Below are 19,091 nucleotides of genomic sequence, written 5' to 3' on the forward strand. Positions count from 1 at the left end.
CTTGGGTGCAGGGCACAGAGAACTTTTCTGCACTCATTTCGCGCACTGTATGTTTGATAGCTTATGTGGTGCAATAACTGAAATATTGTGCAAACACATTACTTGATTTGTGTCTATGCATGGTTGAGACCTGTGGTTTAAATGGTGGCTGCATAGCTCAAACGAGAGATTCCTCTATAGTGAGAGGTCATGCCAAAAGACCTCAGAGGGCCTAGTTATGTGTGGGCAATGCTGGGCATCCTGCGTGTATTTCCTGTTTTGACTCTGTATTTTCTTTGTTTATTTGATTTGTTATCATTGTTTTGGTTATCATTGTTTTTGTTTTGTACTGTATAAACCTGCCGGTAGTCTAAGAAAATTTCAATTTCAAAACATTTTGAATTAATTTTGTCCCATTTGGTCAGTTCTGACCAACCACCCACTCGGGTGCACTCCTTTACAATGCTACCATACTATACTGTATACACCAAACTGTTTTTACCCCTCTAAAGCCATCAGTCAACAATTACATTCACAAATCCTGTAGAAACCAATGTCACAGATATGTGTGTTTCTGAATGGATGTGTGGACAAAAGACAGATGTGGGGCAACATGTGAGGGCTTGTTCACCAATACCCTAACCTGAATCTCGCCAGATGAATTTCGTTCCGCCTAGCACTCACATCCATCTGGGATCGGTTCCGTTGAGAGTGATTTCAGCACGAGATTGTATGGTAGAGCCAATCAGGACGCAGGGCGGGAGTTTCATAGATGTGACGTAGCGTAAAAGCGACTGTGAGACTGTTCTCAGCGTCACGGGTTGGCTTTGATGTGAGTGGTTGAAGTAGCACGTCAATAGATGACGGACAAGCCTTCTGAAGCACCACTCCAATGGATCGATCCCAGATGGATGAGTGGAGCTAGGCGGAACGAAATTCATCTGGTGAGAGTCAGGTTACCAATACCCAGCCTCATGAGCTTTTAAATACATTTGAAATACTCTTCAGGGGTGGAGTACGGTGTCTCCGTTGTCAAAATATACAGGAGCTTCTATACCCGATTGTTTAATCATTCAATGTGATTCACATGTCCTGGCCTTTGGACTCTTTCATTTGAGTGACCTAACCTTGTATATACAGTAAGTTAATATGCAGTGGTGTCCAAACACAAAGATGTCTCCAGGCAAACAAGCATAAAGCATCTCCCGACATCCAGGAGAAATGAACAATGAGAATGAGAGACCAAATGCTTTGGTGCAATTCTCAGATTAGAATTGAAATTCTCAAAGCTGTTCGTTCAAACACCATATCATCTCCTCACTTGTGCATGTGTTTTAATTGAGCCAGTCCTATGTTTTATTGTTGTATATCAATTGCTGTGTGATTTAATATGTTCTTTTTTTTAGCCGCCATGTGCCTAGTATAACATCTTGCCAATGGACTACAGTTGAAAATTAGCCTGCTGGCTAACACTGGCACATTTACAGAAATGTTGATTAATGTGCACTGTCCTTTAAATAAATAAATTAAATTAAATTAAATGAAGTGCACATCATGGGCTCTATCTTACAATCGGTGCCAAGCGTGACCCAAGGCTTGTTCCTACCTTACACCCATAGCAGTTATGAATTTTTCGCCATGCGCTCCAGATCAATTAACATTGTGCCCACGGGCGTGTCAATTGAATTAAATGTTTTTTGTCAGGTGCATGGTCACTATCGCTGAATCGCTATCTTACAACCACTACAAATCATAACGCCGCTGATAAAAAAAAAAAAAACTGGTCTAAGGCGCAAGGTGCATATAAAGCACAGCTATTTTTAAGACACACTGTCACCAGGGGCGCCACCAAGGGGTGACCAGGGGTTGCTGCGGCCACCACAACATAAACTCTGGCCACCCCTGGCTATGTGGCCAACGGACGCAAAATGTGTCGAAATTCACACCCATTATTCTCTGTTGAATTGCTCACGGAGTATACTTATCACACATATATACACATATCACGTGGAAGAGCGGAACCTGAGCTTTACCATGATATTAGCGGCTAGGTGTTGTGATAAACGGTTTGTGAGAAAATTGACGTTGGATATACATTAAATTAAATCATATTTCCATTTCCACACTTATTACTCTCATTGGTATATCTCATGAACACTTTAGTCAACAAACCATCAAAATAAACAGATATAAGCATTCCTCTGTACAGTAAGCCGATCCCAAGTTATCGGGTTTTGAAATTGCAGCGAATTTCTACATGTTATCCAACTCTGGGCTGAAATTCGAATACATTCTAATAGGATTGTTATAAGTATATATACTCTTTTGATTCCGTGAGGGAAATTCAGTAATTTTGACATTATTAGGGTAAGAGTTGCTTTTTAGGCTATGTTTTCTATTGTAACCCCTTCTCAGTTAATAGTGAAAATAACTAAATAACTAAGTGTAGAGCTGTTGTGTCGTTGCCTATGCGACCATGCTGAAGATAAGCAAAGACTGAATAGTCCTACCCCATAAAATAAATAATCCTTATTTCATCGCTTGAGTCATGACATGAAAAACTAACATGACATGTTGAACTACAGTAGCTGTCATAACCTGTTGTCATAGTTTGTCTACATAAACAGTATGTGACCTGACAAACAGGAACGTCAGAATGTATAACAAGAATTATTTATATACTAAATCTGGCTTACAGTAGTGCACAGCTCTTACCTGAATGGGTGATTTACTGTCATGTCCCCTTTGCACAATGCTGCCAAAGCCTTTGTTTTCTTTATACTCTAATGTTTGTCAACAGTAAAAACATATCAGCAGTATGAAACACATCCACTCTCTTGCAATCAACTTTTTAGCTATAAAATAGCTATGCTACACAGAAAATAGTGCTGCCTTGAGCATTGTTCATTAGAAAATACTTACAGAGTAGACTGTAGACTGTGACATATTGACAACATGACAAAGTAGTTTGACTATCTTGTTCAAAACCAATGGTGTACAGATTTTGATTGCATTGACAGTTTCATTGGTATAATTCAGTGTTTCTCAAAGTGTGGTCTGGGGACCACTGGTGGTCCACAAGCTATCCCAAGTGGTTGGCGAGCAGACGTGGTAAAATATAATATAGATGAGTTGTTTGCAATATTGAACCAACCTGTATGCAAAGTGGTCCTTGGTCTGAAAAAGTGTGAGAGGCAATGGTATAAATACTTGATTTTAAGGCATTGACTCAACATTCTGAGCAAGATACACACTTTTGCAGGTATAACACACTATGTGGTGCATTTTGCTTTGTTTTGAGAAATGCATGAACTGTTGCATGAACTGAGAAATGCATGAGCTGCCTCTTACAGTAAGACAGCAGTTCAACAAGTCTTTCCAAAGTATTTTAAATGATGTCTGCTGCATGTTGCCACATGTTGGCAGATGACCCTGATGGTTCAATGAAGTGCTTCGCCTTTCCAATGAATTTACTTTACCATTATGGACCTTTGTGAAACATATGGATTTCACAAATGAATGGCAACACTAAACAGCACATTGTGGTGAACAGTTAGTGCAGATGAACTCCAGTGGTGCAGCACTCACAGTGACTCACAGCAAGCACGCCACAATTGTGCAAGTGTATGCATGTGTGTATGATAGATAGATAGATTGATACATTATTTATCCCCAGGGGAAATTCAAGGTCTCAGTACCATACAGACAACACACACACATTCACTAACAGCAGAAAAAGTAATTAAAAGTATATAATATAAAAACACAACCAAGCAATAAGGACAGTAGAAGATAAAGCATATACTAAATATACTAAAATACAAATTATACTAACTAACACTTAATCTAAATCAATTCTAAAAACAGTATCCACATAGTGGTGATTAATCAATCAAGAGGCGCTTGCAATGACTGAGGCAGGGACTGAGCCTGTGATTCTCTGTGCATAGTAAGGTAAGGTAAGGTGCTCTGTGTGAGTGAGTGTCACGGTGATAGTGCAATGGTGATAGTGGTCATGGTGATAGTGCAAATGCCCAGCCGGCACACGACCGACCTTCAACGTTGAAATATAGGGGAAATAACGTCAGTTGTTGCGTCAATGTTGAAACCATGTTGAAACAATGTTTAATGCTAAATGGTTGTAAAAGGGTATGTAGACAAACATTGAAACAACGTTGGTTGTAAAAAGGTCAAGAAAATCAATGTTGAATTATAGGTGAAATAATGTCAGTTGTTGTGTCAATGTTGAAACACTGTTTTAATGCTAATTGTAAAATGTTGACAAATGGTTGTAAAATAAGAAATCAAGGAAATCAGCACCAATGTTGAAATGGCGGATGTTGAAATAATGTTGCGATATCAACGTTGATTCAATTTGCAAATCCAACACATAATTCAACGTTGATTCACCCGTTATAACATTTTTTTTTTAAACGTTTATAACTGTTATTAACCGTTGAATCAATGTTGAAATGCCAGCAGGGTGAGTAAGTCCAAGTCTATACATTTATATATCTATATAGGCCTATATAACCATTTTAAGAAAAGGTATAAGTGTGGCCACAGTTCGGCTGTGGCATGGAGGGAGGGGTTATGCATGTGCTAATGTGCTAATATAGCATGCAAACAGTGAGGCAGAAAGTGGTAAAAAGTGACTAGTGGACAGACAGTATCCAAACATGGAGGGGGTGAAGAGGCAGACAGACTATGCAGAGTGTTCCCTGCTTGCCCTCATTCTCACTCTCGTGTTGATGTGTTGATGAATGGGACCTGGTGCACTGATTAAATGCACGTCACAGGGGAACTAGTGCCAACCGGTAAGTTACCGCGTAATTCGCCTTTCCAGTCATGTTCGTCTGGCAGGGAGAGGGGAAGAGGAAGAGTGGGATGAAGAGGAAAAGGGAGCTGATGTATTTGAATGTGGAAATGGGGGAGGGGGTAGAAAAGAGACACTACAAAAGAGACATGGAATGGCCAATACACAGAGAGACAGATATATATAAAGAGAGAGAGAAGTGTGAGTGTGTGTGTGTGTGAGAGAGAGAGGGGGGGGGGGGGGTAGAGTAAGGGTAGATTTGCATGTGTGTGTGTGTGTGTGTCTGTGTCTTGTGTTTGTGTTCATATTTGTGTGTTGGGGGGCTTTGTGGAACATGTGGAAGCACTTCTCTGGTTCACTGCACTGTTGTAAATGTCAACCCTGACCTGTACACCACCCTCTCCCTGAGAGAAAACGAGAAAATGAGAGAAAACAAAAAGATAAAAAGAGAAGGAATGTTTTCTTTCTCCGTTCAGATTGAGAATGTTGGTGGTGAATCGCTGAATGTTGGGAAAGGGACGATGAGAATGTGTATGTTGGGAAACAGGAGAATGCATAGGAGTGAATAGACAAACCCCTCAAAGTCCAACCGGCACATCGTCATACATAGACATTTCTCTGCAATACACCCCTTTTTCGGGGAAAGCAAGCTAGCATCATATCATTGATTCCAATGGGAAAGCAAGCTAGCATCATATCATTGAATCCGATGGGAAAGCAAACTAGCATCATATCATTGAATTGAATCCGATGGGAAAGCAAACTAGCATCATATCATTGATTCCGATGGGAAAGACGGCTGGCATCATATTCCGATGGGAAAGCAAACTAGCATCATATAATTGATTCCGATGGGAAAGACGGCTCGCAGTCAGGGTCTGCTTTCCCCGAAAAGGAGGCGCGCCACGTACGTGTAACAAATTCACAACTTTGTAGCAAAAGTTCCCAGATCTGTAATGTATGGGAATGTGTCCATTGGGAAAGAGGGGTGAAAGCAGCACTCACGGTGAGTCACAGCGAGCACGCCACAATTGTGCAAGTGTATGCATGTTTGTATGAGTGTACGTGTGTGTGTGTGTGTGTGTGTGTGTGAAGGGGTGAAAGCTGGGTGAAAAGACACTGAGGTCCAATGACATGCTGGGCGGAAGTCTCCATCATGCTGGGCTGCTGGGAAGCTGCTGACTAGGGAAGTTCCTCAGAAGGGCAGACGTGGAGACTGAATACTGGTCCACTTCGCTGTGATGCATTAAGACTGCCCCTCGCACACACAAGCACTAATACACACACACACACACACACACACACACACACACACACACACACATGCACACCATTAGCGGCTGCTTTTCGATTTCATAGAGGAGGCAGACAGTACAACATGCAATTATTATGTCACATACAATACATTTTTTTCTGGCCCCTGGCGAACACATAGCCACAGTGCTTCTCCGGTAAAACCCTGGTGTCCAGGGAATGCCTCAGACAGACAGCTGTGTACGTCAGTCTGACCCTGGTGTTAAATCAGGGCCGAGGTAAATTGTGGGGGGGTCTCAGGACAGTCTGAGATAAAAGCACAACTCTGAGGTGTTTTACTGACAATGCTGTCCAAGAAAAGCACTCAGACTGGTCCCAGTGTGAAGTGTGATAAGGCCACCAGATAACTGGGCATGGGGGAGACCAGTGGATCAGATTATTGGGGTTCAAAGGGGCTACCATATCAGCAGCAGCCATGAAACAGCAGACTGGGAGAACCTAAAGGTTTTTGTACTACTTTTGCTACTACTACTACTAGGCCTATAGTAGTATAGTTGTGTAATTCACTGTCACAACCTCTCAAAAGCCCCCTGTGTTTTCATTGCTGTGGAAAAAGATCCTAAAAACAAACACTTCTAAAAAGTGTCCTCCCGTGATACTGGTGAGTAGTTGGAGCTAGTAGGAAGACCAAGGGGGAGAAATTCATCTCCCCTAATATGAGCATCAAAATTACTCTGGAGGTGGCGCAGAAATTAGCGACTTACACAAGTTTGCTAAAATGCTTCATGAAACATAATGACATGACCAACACATGAACTGCTTTAGCCCACCCATCACCAGTGTGCGGTCACCAGATATCTCAACAAGCCTCATCACTTCCCATCTTTCAGACAAGCTTAAAACTGCTCTAAGTGTCCTATCAGGGATCTGATCTCATGTAATGTGGCAGCCCACAACATGCAATTTATTTCTATAAAACACTCCTTTTCCCAAAATGTTTCATCTACAAATAAAAGCAGAGAATTCATCAAATAATATTTTTCTATCGATATCTTGTCTATTTTATGGTCATTCTCATGTATGTTCTATTTCTCAATAAAGGTCACCCCCTCCTCACTGCAAGGCCACATCACCCATGTTAGACATGCTTAGTTATGCACTCGTACTGTAGTTGCGTGATTGAGTCGTTTTTCCGACTGTGAGCTTTCATGTGCTTTGCCGTCGGGATGTGTGAAAAACATGGATGGCACAACAAAGGTTAAAACATACGCTCACTATATTCTTAAATAAACTACTGCATTTGCTGCTTTCAAGTGACAATAACGGCAAATTCCTAAGTTCACATTAACATTTTTGGATATAAACAAATGAACTACAACGTTGTGACAAGCCCACAACTGGGCAGTTCTGTTAGCAAACTCTTCCCCCCACTTCCCACCAGTTATTCCCACATTAAGGTGAAGTTCATAATAACCTTTTCATTTTTTTTTTTTATGTTTCAAAATTCTTTAACCATTAACTGTTAGGCTAATATGGTGTATCCATGTTCATGCAAAATAAGCATATAGCTTACAAATAAGGAGACACAATTGAAAACACAGACGGTTACAGACCGAGACAGACTTGAGTTCTATATTGAAGACACCACAACAGGCAATTTAGTTCTATAACACACTCCTTTTCCCAATTTCAATTACACGTTCAAGCATATAATGTTCATCAAATAACGTTTGATACAAGTTTATTTCTGGTCCTTGACTTGCGATAACCTCAGTGACCATCTGTCTTTGATCTCCTCTCCACGGCTATAATCTGTAAACCCTGTCCTCTGATGCGCCATATCATACACATGCAGGGAGCACCTGTGAAAGAGTTTTGCCATGACTGTCAGCTCTGAGAGCCTGTCCGGGAGTGTGTGTTTGTTTGTTACAGTTGGACATGAGCTGCTCAGTCCAGGTGATTGGCTGCGGTAAGATAAGAGGAGGCCAAAGACCTTGGATGAACAATGCTCAACATGTGTGTGAGTGTGCGCGGCGCGCGAGTGGAAAATTAGTTGACAGATTTAATGTAGCCTGTCCACCCCCACACACACACAAATGCCAAAGAGATCCCACCCCCACCCCTACCTCTCAAACACACAATTGTCTGCTTTGTACAAAACATGTAGCAAGCAGTGCTAGAGGAACATCCATCATCAAGCCCTTGAAGCATAGAGGACTTCCGCCAAATGTTTTGAAATAAGATTCTGTGTGGAGTTCACATGGGACAGCATCACATCACTGATATGCAGCAAGTGTCCACATGCTCCCATTTACCTCAGTACCAGTTAGCCCTCAGACATATTTCACAATCACTGTCAGGTATTTCACACACACACACACACACACACACACACACACACACACTTAAATGAAAGTACATCATTAACAGCTAAAATGAATTAATAAATGAAAGAATAGAAATATAGAAAGAAGAAAGCCAGATGCTTTTCTTCAAAATGTTTTTTTTTCTTCTCACACACACACACACACACTCACACGTTGCAAGTGCAGCCTCTTGGCAATAAAAGCATGTTTGGCGCCACCTGCTGGATAATGTCAAAAGCACACTGAGATGTTACCAGTGCAATGCACACTTTATTTCACTTTAGAATCTCTTCAATGCATTTCCCCACACCATGTGTCCAATAATTGTATTTTAAATAAATCTTGTGCCTCGTCTCCACCAATCACAGGGCAGGCTTTTAGGAGTAGCTCCCGCCCCTCAAACAGTTTAATCACAATGGCCTCATGAGGCCGCAAGCTCAGCGTCTCCAGGGAGACGGCGCCCAAGCGGTCCATTCCGGTGCTGGTGACAAACACCCCGCCCTCGGGCAGGCTGGGTGCCCAATCAGGAGAAAGCGCGTGGGGCTCGGTGCCCAGGTTGAGCAGAACCAGGAAGTGGACGCAGCCCCACGAGCGCAGGAAGGCCAGCGGGGGCGGTGGGCGAGGTAGAGGTGGAGGCGTTGAAGGAGAGGAAGGTGAAGCTGCCGAACAGGAGAGCCTCCTCCCGAGCACGCATTTCACTCAGGGACTGGAACAGACCAATCGCGGAACGCCATTTCTTCCCTTCATCCTAGAGAGAGAGAGAGAGAGAGAGAGAGAGAGAGAGAGAGGAGAGAGAGAGAGAGAGAGAGAGAGAGAGAGAGAGAGAGAGAGAGAGAGAGAGGAGAGAGAGAGAGAGAGAGAGAGAGAGAGCAAACAAATACATGAAAGAAAGAATCGGATAGAAATATAGAAAGAAGAAAGTCAGATGCTTTTCAAAACATTATTTGCCCCTCCTCATGATGACGAGCCAGGAGGAAAAGGAAAAGAAATGGTTTCTGGGGATCACACTAAATGTGATGAACCATACAGACTAGTACTGTGGGTGCAGAGTGGGAAACCAAACAGACTAGTACTGTGGGTGCAGAGTGGGGATCACACTAAATGTGATAAACCATACAGACCAGTAGGCTGGAAAATCCAGACCCTGATAATCTAGAAAGATTAAGCGTCCTGGCCATGAACAATGTAATGGCCCAACTCGAGGGGCGGCAACAAGTATGCATTTAAAAATCTCACTGCATGCAATGGGATAACACTACGACCAATGTGTACTGTCTCCAACGTTGCAGCGCCGTCTTCATCAGTTTAGCTGGTTCCCCGGAATGCAAGGGGAAAAAGTAACGTGCATCATTGCTCATTGCCAGAGTGTCTCACAGAGACAATTCCATTGTGCTCTCGCGAGAACTCTGGATTTCCAGGGTAACAGACTGTGGGTGCAGAGTTTGGAGGCCATGAGAGACATTGATGCAATCTAATTAATGTGCTTACGACTTTGAATGTTTGTCGTTATCTTTTATTTAGGTCACTCACAACATGAGGACTAGGAGGGCAGCCAATTCTTCACTCTTGGGTTCTCATGTCAAGACAAAAACTGGAATCTCACTAAGGGGGTCTCTTGGTTGCTTGCAAAAGAGAGTCTGATAACACAGTACTCGCTCTGCCAGCTGGTTTTGTTTTTGTTTTGTTTTGGTGAAAAGAGCCTTTCTCCATTTCTCATTTCTCTGGGGTTGCAGCTGAACGAAAAGCTAAACATACGCCAGACATATTGCCCTTGGGGCAACCACTGACAAACACTGCACTTGTGGACCCTTTCAAGAGAGTTCCATTATCAGCATCATAGTTGGCCCCACAAGACTTCCGTTTTAACATTCCATATGTTATCTTAATGCAGAGGAAGTAGATTGGGGCCCAAATAGAACATTCAAGCATTGTTTTTATTGATGAAAGGGTCTGTACAGCCGTCCTGTTCATGACACCAGGCCCATAATCCTGGGCTAAACAGAAAGGTAAACACACCTGCACACCTGGGAAAGCCAGAGAGTAGATATGGTAGATGCTGACAGCACAAACATGGTCTTAACTTGACAGCTGTCGGGACAGGTGGGGTTTTGTCTGCGTTTCCCTTCTGTACATTTAATAATCGTTTACTTGTTTTGGGTGCATCTTCACACAGCCATTAAAAGGCTGCACAGGACAACATACTTTTTTTTCTCAACAGAAGGGGGGGGGGATGAGAAGCTTAGTGTGATGCTTGGCAAAAATGCTTTCAGACAGTCCAGGCAAAGTTGACTGATTTTGCTTTAAGCATATGCTGACTTATAGCTAAGTCCGCAGGATCACTCCGCACTGGCCTCTTACCTGCAACTGAAGTCGTGAACTCACCTGTATGAAAATCTCATCTCCAATGGCATTCACTGTGGTGTTCTGGAGGGGGATGGGGTGGGAGAGGGAGAAATAGCACATTACATTTGAGACTCTCTCAAAACTATCACAGCATCCCAGCCTCTGAAGCCCCCACAGAAAACTCCCACTTCTCACTGAATCGCTTTGCACATGTTGCATTACTCATTTTGGCCTGTAGGGGGCAACCAGACTATTTGAGGAAAGTGGGTGACTCACCTCTGCTGGGGTGACCTCCTCACCATCACTGACCACCGGGGTTCCTGGCAGGGTCATCAACAGCACCATGGAGATCCTCTGCAGCTCTGGAGACACAGGCCCTCCCACCTAACACACACACACACACACAAAAACACACAGTGATAGAGCCTAAATTAGGACACAACCTCTCCATAATGTGAATAACATGAGATCAGATACCCCATGATACAACTAATCCCCCTTTGTGTTATGTTTAGCCTAACATTTTGCCACTGGTGAATATTCCTGGTTCCTGTTCTTCTTTGAACTTGAATGTGTACGGTATGTTAATTTGGTAAAAACATTTAATAAACATGTCGAGCAACCAGGCAATCAACAAGAATGTTCCTCTGCCATATCTGAACACAACTCTGTTACTGTTTTTTTTATTATTATTTTCATCATATACATACGTATACATACATACTTGCTATTTACATATTAATTAATATATTTACATATATATTTATATTAGTGTATTTGCTATTTACATATTAACATCTTGTGTTACTGTTATTTTCTCGACCACTACCCACCGTCCAGCTGGGCCACTCTGTCCGGGGGGTCTGCAGGCCCTCCTCCACCGCGCTGGCCACCTCGGCGGCTGAGAGGGGGTGGGCGGAGGGGGGCAGCAGTGGCCTGGTTGTCAGCTCCACCAGCGACGCGTTCACCCCCCCACTGGACACGTTCGACGCCACAAAGCTGTCCATCGTTTCCCTCACCACCAGAACTCTTCCATGTGGAGAGACACAAGTGAGGTTGAGAGATCCACACAACACAGAGATTGTTTTTAATCCTTGATTTTTCACGTCAAACCCAACAAGGCCCTCACTTGTGCTCTGTCGTTTGGACAAAGAGTTCGGAAGTTATGCAGAGGACACGGACACACACACACACACACACACACTCGAGTGTCTCCATAGAGGTGAAATAAGTACCGTTCGTTGTCTTGCTCACTGAACTGCTGCAGCAAGGCCTTCCACTCCATCAGAGTCTAACAGGCAGGATAAATCACAGCACAGTCATTGCATACAGTAGGCCTCTCCCACCCACCCAGCATCTCATCAGAAGAGGTGAAGGCATGCGGGAGCCGTGGCGGAACAGCTGGGCAATCAGGCAGCCCAGTTTGGCATCCCAAACCCACCGTTGCGAGTCCATGTTACTTTGGATAAATGTGTCTGCTAAATAACAGTCATGTTACTTTAGTTAATAAGAGACCTGGCCCAAATCTGGCTCAGAACATTAGATTAGATTAGATTAGATTAGATTCAACTTTATTGTCATTTAACAGAGTACAGGTACAGAGCCAATGAAATGCAGTGGAGAGACGTTGAGCTTTGCGTTTTGCACATGCCGCCATCTTGGATTAAGAATTCAAGCTACATTCATGTAGCTCATGAATGTCAATGGAAGCTTGCCTAAAACATGCCTAAATAAAGTGCTAAGAGCAAAAAGACTGGATACCATTTTCTTTCACTGCACATCTAAATGTGTAATGTGAAGTGAGGTTTTACCTTCTCCGAGTAGGCAGCATCTGTATCGCATATTGCCAAACCGGAGACACCCTGCTCCAGCCAAAACTTCAAAGAGTACTAGACCAAAAGAAAGAGTTACATCACTAGGGTTAGCATTCACATCAGATTGGACATCACCACAGCTGGATTCAGGCTAATCGCTCCTTTCAAAAGAAGCAGTTAATGCTATTTGCCTAGGTATTTCCATCTGTTTGCTAGTTAATTTGCTTGTAATTTAATTTGATTCAGTTCCTGATTCTCAGTTTCATACATCTGACTGACATTTCCCAAATGAAACCAAATATCTTGGCAAGGTATATGAGGAAAGTTTATAATGAAACCATAGATCTTTGGCCAGGTACACACGAAGAAACTTTATAACGAAACCATAGATCCATGGCCAGGTACACATGGGAAGAGGTTATCCAAGTTGCACACACCTGTACGTATCCTGAGGAGTCAGAAAGGCCCTCCGATGTGTTTGCTGGTTCCTGTTCAAGTACCTCCACATCACACAGGTCCAATAGGAACTTCATACCTGCACACACATGCACAAAGACAAATATACCCTACATTTTACTTTACTTTTGATCACAAGTAGGCCTATAGTGCATGTTAATATTTGTGCATGTGTGAGCATGTATGAAGGTCCTATTGTTTTAATTTAAAACAACTTTTTTCATCCTCATTTTTAAGCATTTCACATTCAAATTCACTTCATGTAAAAGGAAACAAACATAGAAGTTCTTCTTGAGGCAGGCAAGTGCCCAATTTGCCCTCTAATGACAAATCTCTCCATGAGGCTCTGGCCCCCTAACCTATTAGTTTTAAGTTTATAATGTGACCAGCAAGTGTGCATCTAGTAATGTTGGTAAATAAGAAACCAGTCTATAAGGGCTGGTATAGACCCAAATTAATCTCCCATCACAAAGCTTATACAGCCCCAAATACACCCCCTTCATTGGCTTATAGTGACTGGCAGAGGTGGAAAGTAACGAAATACATTCTCACGTTACTGTATTGAGTAGTTTTTCTGTGTATTTTGTATTTATTAAGTAGTTTATAAAATCGGTATTTTAAATTTTACTTGATTACATTTTGAGTGAAGTATTGTACTTCGCTACATCAAAAATCCCATCCATTACAAAAAACAGTAGCAAAAACAACAGTAACAAAAAAAAAACAGACTAACGAAAACGGAAAGGGAGAGAGAAAAAAAAAATAATAAAAAAAAAAAATCGCGCGCTAAACCACTAGCCTAGTGATAATGATCAGCATGTAGCCTACAACAGGACATGAATTAAGCTGGCGCCATGCAGTCTTTCTGAAAGTGATGGAGACTGGATCACAAAATGCATCAGATTAGCCTAACCTATGAAAGTGTATTTTCCCCTATTCCAATCGGTTGTCTCGGTTCGTTTTAGCACTAATGATTGCGGAGATATTTAAGCAAACACCATGGGATTTCGTGTTTTGACGTTTGTGCTCACCTTTCTTTGGAAAGAAGTTTATTAGCAGTTGTTTCCCCTCATTTTGATGTCTCTCTTTTTCCTGTTTTTAGTAACCTGACTTGGCTTTCTTGGAGAAAGACATTGCACCAGCAGCAAAACAATTAGTGGTCCACTAGCTATGCTCAACTAAATAAACAAAAGATAGACTACCTTCTGAATCGTGCAGGCGGACTAAACCATTTAGCTCTTTAGCAAGGGAGAGTGAGAGTGACCTTACACAGTTTTCACTGACTGGATTTTGTATACAAAACAGTCAAACTTTAAATTTCGTCTGACATTCATTTTGACACTTAATTTGGAAGTTAAAATATTCAGGTAAAATAAATATATGGTGGAAATAAGTATTGAACGCTTATTTTTTTTCAGTAATTAGCCTAAACTTCCAGTGAGTCTATTCGAAATTTTCACCACACATTATATTAACACACATATAAAAAATCCAAACATAAGAGTTTTGTGTATTAAAGTGGAATGACACAGAAAAAAAGGATTGAACGTGCCTACTGAAATTTCTTCAATACTTTGTGGAAAAGCCTGTTTGTAAAGACAGCTTCAAGACATTTCCTGTATGACAAAACTTATTAGTCGCAGTATCAGGTCTGATTTTGGCCCATTGTTCTAAACAGATTCCAGGGGTCCCTCTTGTGAATCCTGATCTTTAGTTACTTCCAGAACTATTTAATTGAATTGGCTGCCTTCAAGTCTTTCTGAAGCTTTCTCCGAGTGGTCCTTGGCTCTTAGAATTGACCATCCTTCTGACTCCCTGGTCAGAAATATTACGAGATCCTGTGCATGGCCGGTTGATGATGCAGTGATGTTTCTTCCACTTGCAGATAATGGCTCCCATGCTGCTTACTGGAAGATTCTGATGTTTTGAAATGCATCTGTAACCAGTTTCATTGATATGTTTTGCAACAATAAGGTTGCAAAGGTCTTGGGAGAGCTTTTTGCTTTTATCCATCATGAAATGTTTCTTGTGTGACACCTTGGTAATGAAAAACCTTTTTATAGCCCATCAATATGTAGGCTACTAACCAAGCTTATATTAATTTGCACAGATAGATTCAGGCCTAGGAGAAGGATAACTACTCTCTATACAGATTCCAGCTCGTTCCTTCCCTTTCCTTGCCTTAGTGCTTTTTCTTAGCGTGTTTAATACTTTTCCCCTGTGTTATTCCACTTCATTACATGACTCTACTTATGGAGTTGTTTGTTTTTATGTGTGGATTACCTGAGTTATTACTAATGCCTGGTGAAAAAGTTGTGCCCCCTGTATTCCTGTATTTTCACGGGCCCTCTCCTCCATTGGGGCCCTATACTTCCCACTTCCCCCCCCCAGTACGACGCCCTTTAATCTGCTGAACCTTCTGCTCGTTTCCAAATATAAAAAAAACTCTGCAACTCAATATTGGCCTGCCTGCCTCAGCTGCCTGTGAGGGGCTTTTCAGTTGTGCTGGATTACTGTTCACTGCAAAGCGACCCAAGGATGAGTGCAAATGACCCAAGGATGAGTGCAACTGCTCAAACTTAAAGGAGAACTCCGGTGATTTTTCACATAGATCTCCATTTCTCAACGTCCTTTTCACGCAAGTACCTCCACTCGGCGGCCATATTGCAACAGTTTTTGGGCACTTATCGTGCATCTATTTCAGCAGAAATGCGTGTGCGTAAGGCTTTACGACACCAATCTTGCTCCAGCAGCGAGATCGCAACAGATGATTGGCACGATGTCTTCACAGCACACCACATGATTGGCTCAATGTATTTTACAACACACCACATGATTGGCTCAATGTATTCACATGTCGACGTTTTGCCGCGGAAGGGTTGTGATACGTGTAGACATATGATGTGTAGACAACTGCCATATTGGCGTTACAAACTAACCCCATGTATTACTATGGAGGATTTTTACTATGGAGGATTTTTTGAGTGCTGCATCTCCTCATTAGAAAGTCTTTGGTAAAACTGGTTGTTCTGGTCCCCACCCCCCCCCCCCCCCCCCCAAAAAAAAAAAAAACTTTTAAAGTAACTTTTACTTAAAGTACATTTTAAATTAACTACTTTTTACTTTTATTTGAGTACATTTTCAGATCGGTATTTTAACTTGTACTTGAGTAATATTTCATCAAGGTATTGGTACTTTTACTTGAGTACAATATTTTCATACTTTTTCCACCTCTGGTGACTGGCTGCTATCACTTTATCATCTGTAGCCAGTATTTGGGCTGGAATAGGGCCAAATCACCTTCCCATCCCTGGGTAGGTATAGACCGTTTCAAGAGAGTTCCATTATCAGCATCATAGTTGTTCCCACAAGGCTTCAGTTGCATATGTTATCTTAATGAAGCGGAAGTAGATTGGGAACAAAATAGAATGTTCAAGCATTGTTTTTGTTTTTCTTGTTGAAAGGGTCTATACTGTAGGGGCCGGTTCAGGCTATAAGCCACACACCTGCATGGTGTCCCTCCTTGAGCAGCTGCTGGAACTGGGGCATGGTGCCGATGTTGTGACTGAGCTCAGTCAGGTTGGAGGGGGAGATGCTCTTGGGGAAAACCCCCTCCAGAATCAGCGCTCCAACCCCCACCGACTTCAGATACGGGAGCCGCTCACGCATCACTACATGTGGGTAGATGCAGGAAGAAAAGTTACTTATCCATAAAAACACCTAACCTACTAATTTGTATTATTCAGGTAATACAATGTACATTTATTTATTTATTTATTTAAAAAGGGTGCATCAATTGGGGTCTAATTCAAACCAAATTATATTCTGGACCAGTTGTTGAATCATACAGTATGTTGGGTTTGTGTTCCAACTCTTACCATTTTAACACACTCTACATATTAAAGCAATTGTACATTTTTAAGTTAATTGCTCTCATTTATCCATGAACACATCAGTTTCTCCGACTGAAGACCCAGCACGCTGGTTCTCTCACCCTCAAATCCGCCGACAGCGCCGCCCTCGGAGTCCATGAGCAATGCCGGCTGCAGCCGGTAGAAGACCACCTTCTGCCACCAGCGCAGCTTGGGAGCCACCGGGCGAGGGCTCTGCACGATGATGGCGATGGAGGCACCGAGCATGGCCAGCCAGGTGAGCCAGAACAGGATCACCAGGCGGGAGCGGAATTTCTTCCAACCCGGACTGCCCGCGGTAATCTCCAACTCCTCCTTGCTTAGGGGTTTCCACCTGTACGGTTCGGGCTCCGGCTCCGGCTCCGGCTCCGGCATGAGCAAGGGGACCGTCTCCGTGCCACCCATGTTGCCCGCCAGCCCTGGTAGGCCTACCGTCCCCGGCCCAGCACTCACGCTGCCGTAGCCCACGTCACCATCCGCGTTGAGAGGCATGCTGTCCAGCTGCGCGTTTCAGAGTGAGGTTTTGATGGAAAGTTACAAAGGTTACAAAGCAAAGCGAGAGTGGCCCTAGATAGTAAGCTAGGTTTAGTTGAAGTTCAAATTAACCTTTCCTGTGCGAATTCATTAGGTTACGATTACCTCTCTGAAGCATGCCTAGGCCTACTTCATTTTAAAACGCAGCCTAAGTGTAGCATACATGGCAATTCTATGGACTTGTTGGAAATAAATAACTATCGAAATCACACGAGACGTGCGAATTGACCGTAGGAAAAGGGAAAGACAGTTTTCAGAAGGCAAAAAAATTAGGCCTACATTCGGGTGCTGCGGGAGTCGAGGTTGTCTAGGCCAGCTGGTAGTCGTTCTGCTCTGAGTCTGAACACAGGTGTGTGTTGTTCAACGCCCTGCGCGTAGCAGCCGTAGCAATTAGCCGACAATATAGGCCTAGACCTATCCCCTCACTCAGTAGCCAAGTGCCTCCACAAAAATGTGGGTCCAAAATCCTAACTAGGACACGTCAGAATGGTACACTAACCTCTTCTTTCTTCTGAGATTTTGAATGTCATGTGTGAACATTTAGGATAGGCCTATTCTATTCTATTAAATTCTAGGCGACATCCCTACTAACACATGACGTAAATGGAGTTACATTTTGTCCACCTTTAGTGGACGTTTGGTAATCGTTTATCAATAGTCCCATAATTACGTTGCACTCGAGACTTTCATGTAACGTTTCAGGAAAGTTCTGGCTACCTCAACATAACATGGCAAATGTGGACCGTTTTGCTACGTTCCAAGTTATAAAAGTACCAGATTGTTGCTGGCCTATTTAAGTCTCAGACAAAATATGACAATTGACAAGCTATTTCTCATTTTGAAAAGAACAGAGTTTATCTTAATGTTAGCACAGTCATCAACACATTAATCATTACAGGATGATTATGTTTTGTTGATTTGCCAATTTATTCTGTTTATCAAGCTACTTAGATAACTTAAATAGGCTACATAACAAATAATAGTAAACAATCGTTTGACCGTGCAACAAATTTAAAACTATTTATTTTCATGTCGCATTAAGCAAAGCTACCATTGTTCTAAAAGCTTTTTTAACAACAAACAGGTCAAATGCATCTCCCATAACTAGCCTACTCCAAACTCATAACTCACCTGATAAGTATGTAAGACTGTTCCTCTCCTTGCAGTCTTTGTCCCAACTCTAGCCTATAGACTCCTTGAACAGTTACGCAGTGCAGTCCGTTCCTCTAAACTGTGTGTTTGCATGTAAAGCAGTAACAGGTTTAGAAACTGTGTGAAAATGTGACTGGGCCAATTAGTGAAGAGGTGCTGGCAGGATCCACACACAGCTCTCACATTCTGGACATATTACTGCTAGACTGTATGTCTCCAGCCTGGCCAACTTTAACACAGACACTGTTCTCATTATAGGTCAACATACATTTAATGCTGTATGTTCATTCACATCCAAGATTTTATATCTATAGGCATTTAATATAGAGCAAACCTATACAGAGGTTTCATGTTGTATGTTATTTACTTGTTGTACTGTAAATACTGCATTCTATATCCCACATCTTATGTGTGTTCTACATCTATCTGTAATGCAAGAAGCGTCTGTGTGTCTGGATGTCTGTGT

At 42.4% G+C, this 19,091-nt stretch overlaps 1 protein-coding gene across 1 annotated transcript; it reads right to left on the bottom strand.

Moving 5' to 3' along the window:
- Positions 1 to 8,665: 8,665 nt before the first annotated feature.
- Positions 8,666 to 17,905, bottom strand: LOC121683520 (4F2 cell-surface antigen heavy chain). Its single transcript, XM_042063156.1, is given in 11 exon segments — positions 8,666 to 9,028; positions 9,030 to 9,163; positions 10,798 to 10,839; positions 11,035 to 11,142; positions 11,592 to 11,787; positions 11,994 to 12,049; positions 12,570 to 12,647; positions 13,010 to 13,107; positions 16,535 to 16,699; positions 17,023 to 17,440; positions 17,753 to 17,905. Coding segments are annotated over 10 exon segments (1,608 nt in total). The 5' UTR covers positions 17,432 to 17,440; positions 17,753 to 17,905; the 3' UTR covers positions 8,666 to 8,706.
- Positions 17,906 to 19,091: the final 1,186 nt, after the last annotated feature.

The sequence above is a fragment of the Alosa sapidissima genome, chromosome 15 (assembly GCF_018492685.1).
Source record: "Alosa sapidissima isolate fAloSap1 chromosome 15, fAloSap1.pri, whole genome shotgun sequence".
NCBI classification, from domain to species: Eukaryota; Metazoa; Chordata; class Actinopteri; order Clupeiformes; family Clupeidae; genus Alosa; species Alosa sapidissima.